Source organism: Zea mays, chromosome 7 (assembly GCF_902167145.1).
Source record: "Zea mays cultivar B73 chromosome 7, Zm-B73-REFERENCE-NAM-5.0, whole genome shotgun sequence".
Taxonomy (NCBI): domain Eukaryota; kingdom Viridiplantae; phylum Streptophyta; class Magnoliopsida; order Poales; family Poaceae; genus Zea; species Zea mays.
The window spans coordinates 9,276,422-9,283,966 of NC_050102.1; the positions used below are offsets into that span (position 1 = coordinate 9,276,422).

Consider the following 7,545-nt stretch of genomic DNA (forward strand, 5'->3'; position numbering starts at 1 on the left):
CCTCTACGAGAGCGTCCGCCGAAGCGAAGCCGCTTGGCGGGTCGAGGCTGAATCCAAGGGACGTGAGATGGGAATCGGTCGGTACCTCTTGGTCGACGGGCGGTGATGAAGTCACGTCGGGGACTGACTGCACCGTCGTCTCAGGCACGAGGGTGACGCCCAGCAAGCCTTTCGCGAGCGTGCTGGCGTCGTCCGTTTGCTCGGAATTGGCGTGTTGCGGGGAGACGGCGCTCGTCTTCGTCTCAAACGCGAGGTCGATGCCCGACGCGCCCCCCGTTGGGGCGTCGGCGCCGCCGACTTGCTCGACAGCCGACGAGGGGCCGCCTCCTGCTTGGCCTTGGTTGCCCCGCCTCCTCCTTCGTCGGTGGGGGAGAGGGCGGGGTGAGCTCGAATGTTGTTCTTCCACCGCGTGGGGAAGACGTCGTCGATTCCGCCGCCGGCGGGCGGGCTGTCGGCCGCCATTGTCGCTGTCGCACGGTGGGGGAAGGAGTATCATGTCGTAGCTGCCGTCGAGGGACATGAACTCAAGACTCCCGAAACGGAGCACCGTCCCGGGCTGGAGAGGTCGCTGGAGACTGCCCTTCTGGAGCTTGACGGGAAGCTGTTCGTCAACACGCAGCAGACCCCTACCTGGCGCGCCAACTGTCGGCGTTTCGAGACCGGGGGGTCCCTGGGCCGACGAGTGAAATATCGCCGCGTGCCCCAGCCCAGATGGGTCGGCGCGAGGCCGAGCGCGAAGGGGGGAAAAGGCGGCCGGAGACGGGCGTGAGAGAGGTGGAAATCCCGCGGCCTTCGTGTTCGTCCCGCGCCCAGGTCGGGTGCGCTTGCAGTAGGGGGTTATAAGCGTCCACGCGGGAGAGGGAGCGAGCGGCCTCACGCGCCTCACGCGAGCGCCTGTCTCGTCCTCGTCCCCGCACGGCCAACCCTCTGTAAGAGGGCCCTGGTCCTTCCTTTTATAGGCGTAAGAAGAGGATCCAGGTGTACAATGGGGGTGTGGGCCCTTGGGTCGGGCCTGTCTCGTCCGCGCCTTAGGTTGGGCGATGTGGAGGCTCCTCCGAGGTCGAGGTCGAGTCTGTCTTCTGAGGCCGAGGTCGAGTCCGAGCCCTTGGGTCGGGCGAGGCGGAGACCGTCGACTGAGGCCAGGGCTGAGTCCGAGCCCTGGAGTCGGGCGAAGCGGAGTTCGTCGTCTTCAGGGGCTGAGCCCGAGTCCGAGCCCTGGGTCGGGCGGAGCGGAGTTCGCTGTCTTCCGGGGCTTAGCCCGAGTCCGAGCCCTGGGTCGGGAGGAGCGGAGTTCGCCGTCTTCCGGGGCTTAGCCCGAGTCCGAGCCCTGGGTCGGGCGGAGCGGAGTTCGCTGTCTTCCGGGGCTGAGCCCAAGTCCGAGCCCTGGGTCGGGCGAAGCGGAGCTTCCTATGGTGCCTGAGGCCGGGTCTGACTGCCTGTCAGCCTCACTCTGTCAAGTGGCATAGCAGTCGGTGCGGCGCAGGCGGCGCTGTCCTTCTGTCAGGCCGGTCAGTGGAGCAGCGAAGTGACTGCGATCACTTCGGCTCTGCTGACTGAAGGGCGCGCGTCGGGATAAAGGTGTCAGGCCACCTTTGCATTAAATGCTCCTGCGATTTGGTCGGTTGGCGCGGCGATTTGGTCAGGGTTGCTTCTTGGCGAAGACAGGGCCTCGGGCGAGTCGGAAGTTCGTTCGTCGCTGGAGGGGGGCCTCGGGCGAGACGGAGATCCTCCGGGGTCGGCTGCCCTTGCCCGAGGCTAGGCTCGGGCGAGGCGTGATCGAGTCCCTCGAATGGACCGATCCCTGACTTAATCGCACCCATTAGGCATTTGCAGCTTTGTGCTGATGGGGGTTACCAGCTGAGAATTAGGAGTCTTGAGGGTACCCCTAATTATGGTCCCCGACAATAAACATCTATAACTTCTCAAGATCTACAAAATTTATTTTGGTTGTTTGGTCATTTGTTTATCTCACATGATGGTTCTAACAATATGCACAAATTTTATACGTCTCTCTCGTAGTTTCATAAACTACGAGAGATATAGGTTTTATGAATAAATTTATTTTTATTTTGTCATATGAAGAAATGTTCAATATATAAATTGTACATCATGATGAGTTATATAAGTTTGTAGTTGAAAACATTTTCATTTGAATTAATTTACTTCTTTAAAATATGATTTTTAAATTGTCTTTGCCTAGTGTTGGGAAAAAAACACACGGCAAAGAGCTCTTTGCCGAGTGTTGTATTTGTGACACTCGGCAAAGAGCCCTTTGTCGAGTGTCAAAAAAAGACACTCGGCAAAGAAACTCTTTGCCTAGTGTCAAAAATAAAACACTCGGCAAAGAGCTTCTTCGCCGAGTGTTTTCTTTTATCGAGGATTTTTTGCGTGGCACTCGGCAAAGAGCTTATTTGCCGAGTGCCAAAAAAACACTCGGCAAAAAATATGGCACTCGGCAAAGATCCAAATTCCGGTAGTGATATTTTTGACATTACTAGTTTTATTGAAAATTATTTTCACAACATATAAATTTTACGGTTCTATATGGTACTACCTCTGTTTTTTTATATTTGTCGCTATGCAGTTCAAGTTTGAACTAAAGAACGTCAAATAAAATTTTTTTGGAGGAAGTACATTTTAATTAAAACATTGAAAGCCACAACAATAAACTTTTCCTTTTTGAGAAACATCCCTCCTTGTACAACAATCTACTAGTGGAGTGCTGCTGCACTGGAGGCCTGGAGCTTAACCTTTTTCTATCTAATCAGGCCGTTGCTCCTAACGATAGACCCAAAGGCTGAAAGCCCAATCAAGCCCAGTTGCGCGATGGGGACGAAGGAGCCACTGTCACTCCCGCCGCGCTCGCTGCTCGATTACTAATTAAAGCCGCGCGCACGAGGAAGCGGATCAGAACACGCCACGATCTGGCGGCAGCACAGAGGGAGGCGGTCCGCGGTCGCATGCACGGCTCGCCGGCGGAGGCAACTGTTAATTATTACGCCGTGTACCAGCAGCAGCCTGCAGGACGACGGCACGCGCGCGCGCGCGCGGCATGCCGTTGAGTGGCAGGCCATGGGGCGGCGGCGGCGGCAGCGGTGGCGGCAGCTCGGGTAGGCTCGCGTCGTCCGGCGCGCTCCTCCCGGCGGCGCTGGGCGGCGCGCGCAGCGGGCGGCGGCCCCGGCTCCGGCGGTTCATCGTGTCCCCCCACGACCCGCGGTACGTGGCGTGGGAGCACTCGCTGGTGGCGCTGGTGGCGTACTCGGCGTGGGTGGCGCCCTTCGAGTTCGGGTTCGTCCCGGACCCGCGGGGCGCGCTGGCCGTCGCCGACAACGCCGTGAACGCGGCGTTCGCCGTGGACATCGCGCTCACCTTCTTCGTGGCGTACGCGGACGGCGGGACGTACCTGCTGCAGGACGACCCCCGGCGGATCGCGTGGCGGTACGCCCGCTCCTGGCTCGCGCTCGACGTCGCCTCCACCGTGCCCACCGAGGTGTACCGCCGGGTCCTGCCGCGCCAGGCCAGGAGCTACAACTTCTTCGGCATGCTCCGGCTCTGGCGCCTGCACCGCGTCGGCACGCTCTTCGCACAGTACGTGCGCACGCACGTCGTCGTTGTTGTTGGATGCTTTTTTTTTGAACTGATGAACAACGACGTTGCTTTGCTTGGTTCCTTCATCTCTACTCTGCTTAGACTGGAGAAGGACAGGAAGTTCCGCTACTTCTGGGTTCGATGCACAAGGCTCATCTGCGTACGTGAGCTCGATGATTCTGCCTGCCTGCCTGCCGTTTGCATTCCACTAGCTCGTCAGTCTCATCAGCAGACTGATCAGCAAATAATGGAACTGTCTTTCTGTCTGCGCGCGCAGGTGACGCTGTTCGCGGTGCACTGCGCGGGGTGCTTCTACTACCTGCTGGCGGACAGGTACCCGGACCCGGGGCACACGTGGCTGAGCTCCTCCATGCCGGACTTCAAGCAGCAGAGCGTGTGGAAGCGGTACGCCGCGTCCATGTACTGGTCCATCACCACGCTCACCACCGTCGGGTACGGCGACATGCACGCCGTGAACACGGGCGAGATGGTGTTCACCACGTTCTACATGCTCTTCAACCTCGGCCTCACCGCCTACCTCATCGGCAACATGACCAACCTCGTCGTCCACGGCACCAGCCGCACCAGGAAATACGTACGGCCGGCCGGACTACCCTATGCTATGCTTCTTCTTCTGTTCTCTTCTGTCGTACGTCGGTCGTCGGCAGCCAATGCTAGCTTGCGATCGACATGAATCCATGGACACCCGACCGAATGAATGAATCCACCGTACCCACACCAGAGGGACGCGATCAAGGCGGCGACGAGCTTCGCGGTGCGGCACCAGCTGCCGCCGCGGCTGCAGGAGCAGATGGTGTCCCACCTGAGCCTCAAGTTCAGGACCGACTCGGAGGGGCTGCAGCAGCAGGAGACGCTGGACGCGCTGCCCAAGGCCATCCGCTCCGGCATCTCGCACTACCTCTTCTTCGCCCTCGTCCAGGGCGTCTACCTCTTCCAGGGCGTCTCCAATGACCTCATCTTCCAGCTGGTAATTCATTCGTCAGGCATCATTCATTGGAAGCTCCACCCAGCTCTGAATTCTTGCTGCCTGCCTGCCTGCCTGCGTTCCCAATGCAAGGTCTCTGAGATGAACGCCGAGTACTTCGCGCCCAGGGAGGACGTCATCCTGCAGAACGAGGCGCCGTCCGACTTCTACATCCTAGTCACCGGTAGTGTGGTAAAAACAACAACAACAACAACAACAACAAAACAAACAAAATCACACGCATTCTTTTCTGCTTGTCTTTTTTTTCCCTCACGATCAGTTCGAGGCTAGCTACTGTTGAATTTGATAACCAAAACAAGAAATGACACTGACAAGCAGTGATGCATTGACAGGAGCTGGTAGAGCTCCGGAACGGTTCAGAGCAGGCAAGTCCTTAATTCGTTCTCCCTGCTCTGATGATCATGCAATACAATTGGATCGGATAACCTTAGCATGCCATCGTACGTGCGTTATGTGCAGGTGGCTGGGGTGGCCAGGGCCGGCGACGTCGTCGGCGAGATCGGGGTGCTGTGCTACAAGCCCCAGCTCTTCACGGCGAGGACGCGGTCCCTGTGCCACCTCCTGCGCATGGAGCGCAGCGCGTTCCTCAGGATCGTCCAGGCGAACGTCGGCGACGGCACCATAATCATCAACAACCTTATCCAGGTAGTACTGCATTAATTGGCCCTCCCCAGTCCCCATGCATGGTTGATTTGTGCCGGCCGATTTCAATCAACCCAAGCTCTGCTCTCTGGATTCATTTGCGTTGCATCGGATTGCTAACTGCAGTACCTCAAGGAGAAGAGGGACAGCGGCGCCATCGCCGGCGTCGCGGAGGAGATCGAGTACTTGCTAGCTCGGGGCCAGCTCGAGCTCCCCGTCACGCTCTGCTACGCCGCGTCCAGAGGAGACGACTTCCTCATGCATCAGCTCCTCAAGCGCGGGGTCGATCCCAACGAGTCAGATAACTATTGGCATACAGCACTGGTAATAAAAAAAATCGTTATTTTTCTTATGTTTTTACTGCCTAAATTAATTACGAATTTGCAATGCTCACTGCTCGTGTGGTCGATTGAATTTAACAGCACGTCTCAGCTTCCGGTGGACATGAGCAGTGCATCAAGCTTCTGCTAGAGCATGGCGCTGATCCTAATGCTTCAGGTCATCATATACGCTACCAAGATCAACGATCACTATATATATATTTATAGGAGCATGTGATTGGGGCCACCAACCAAACCTTGCGCTGATCGTAATACAATGTCCAGACGCGCAAGGAAGAGTGCCCCTGTGGGAGGCCCTGTCGCGGGGGCACCGCGGGGCCGCGCAGCTGCTGGCGGACGGCGGCGCGGACCTGGCGTCGGGCGACGCGGCGCTCTACGCGCGCGCGGCCGTGGAGGCGGGCGACGTCGCGCTGCTGGAGGACGTGGCGCGCCACGGCGGGGACGTGACGGTGGCGTGCTGCGACGACGGCGGCACCGCGCTCCACCGCGCCGTGCTCCAGGGGGACGTCGGGATGGCCAGGGCCCTGCTGGAGCACGGTGCCGACGCCGACAGGGAGGACGGCGGCGGCCGGACCCCGCGGGACTTGGCGGGCCAGCTCGGCCACCGCGACATGCACCAGCTGTTCGGGCCGCCCTCGCAGTCGCAGCACCGGGAAGCGGTGGAGAGTCCGATCAGGCGGCAGGGCTCGGGAACGGAGGACCATGGCAGCAGCTGCAGGCCCGCCGTCGCGGTCGCGGCTCGGCCGGCGGTCACCAGGTTCAAGAGCGCGCCCGCGGCGAGGGTCCCGGTCGCGGTCGCGCAGCACGACGGCGCCGGTTCGTCGCCGTCACCGTCGTCGTCCAGGCACAGCAGTCCGCGGCGGATGGTCAGCTTCCGGAACTCCCTCTTCGGCGTCCTCTCCTCGTCACAAGTGAACAGGCACGACGGAGCAGCTGGCGGCGGGGGGCATAGCCGCCACGAGAGGCACACGCACAGCAGGTCGCGGGTCAGGGTGACCGTCTCCTGCCCCGAGCAGGGCGTCGGCGCGAGGAAGCTGGTGTTCATGCCTGAGACGATGGCGCAGCTCGTGGAGCTCGCCGGGAGCCAGTTTGGGTTCGCCCCGACGAGGGTGGTGACCACAGACGGTGCCCAGGTTGACGACGCCAGGCTCGTCAGGGACGGCGACCACCTCCTCGTCGTCACCCATCAGTGGCAGAGGGTGCCCGACACTAAGATCGTGCATACGAATCAGTAGATGTGAACGTATTAGAGCAGCGTGTTTGACGTCGTGGCTGTTCACTGTATTGGTAACTCAGAACTGATTTATTAAGCGAAAGAATCGTATATATGTCCAGCTGCGACGGGCATAGATTTAGTTCCCGTATATATATCATAGATTAATTAGGCTTAGTAAAATTGTTTTACCGTTTAGTCTTGAGTTTTTTATATGGGTAGCTAGTTTTATAACTAGACTATATTTAATGTAATTGTTAATCAAACATTTGACGTAATATAGACTAAATTTTAGTAAGAGGAATCAAATACCCATTTAGCCAAAGTCAATGAGGTCTAGAGTGGTTTTTTTTTACAACTTCAATAGGTCACCTCACCAAATGACACATAATCACTCATACTAGGTATATGCCCGTGCGTTGCAACGGGGACACTTATACACGAATATGTCATTGTTTAGTGACGCTATCAAAAAAATAACTCAACAATCATAACAAGTGAGTTTATCTAGGTAATGAGTGACAAAAATCAACCATGCACCAAATATTAAAGGATCTAACTATGTATTAATGAAGATAAGATGCTGGGATTAAACCAACATAGTTGAGATAGAAAGCACCAACCTCACTTGTTATTTGGTGCATGTATGATTTTGCTCTAAACAAGCATGACCCCTCTTGTCACTCCTAATCATGTTACTGGTAGCAGAGATTAAGCAGTCCGGGAACACCGTCAGTTTGATGTATATATATAAA

At 57.3% G+C, this 7,545-nt stretch overlaps 1 protein-coding gene across 1 annotated transcript; it reads left to right on the forward strand.

The window, feature by feature from the left end:
• The first annotated feature begins 3,052 nt into the window (after nt 1-3,052).
• On the forward strand, nt 3,053-6,819 carry LOC103633710 (potassium channel AKT3). The gene is made up of 10 exons (XM_008655416.3): nt 3,053-3,588; nt 3,691-3,748; nt 3,866-4,183; nt 4,331-4,576; nt 4,667-4,765; nt 4,927-4,959; nt 5,054-5,239; nt 5,363-5,560; nt 5,659-5,734; nt 5,842-6,819. Exons 1-10 carry the CDS (start codon nt 3,053-3,055, stop codon nt 6,810-6,812), a joined length of 2,721 nt encoding a protein of 906 aa, XP_008653638.1. The 3' UTR covers nt 6,813-6,819.
• Nucleotides 6,820-7,545: the final 726 nt, after the last annotated feature.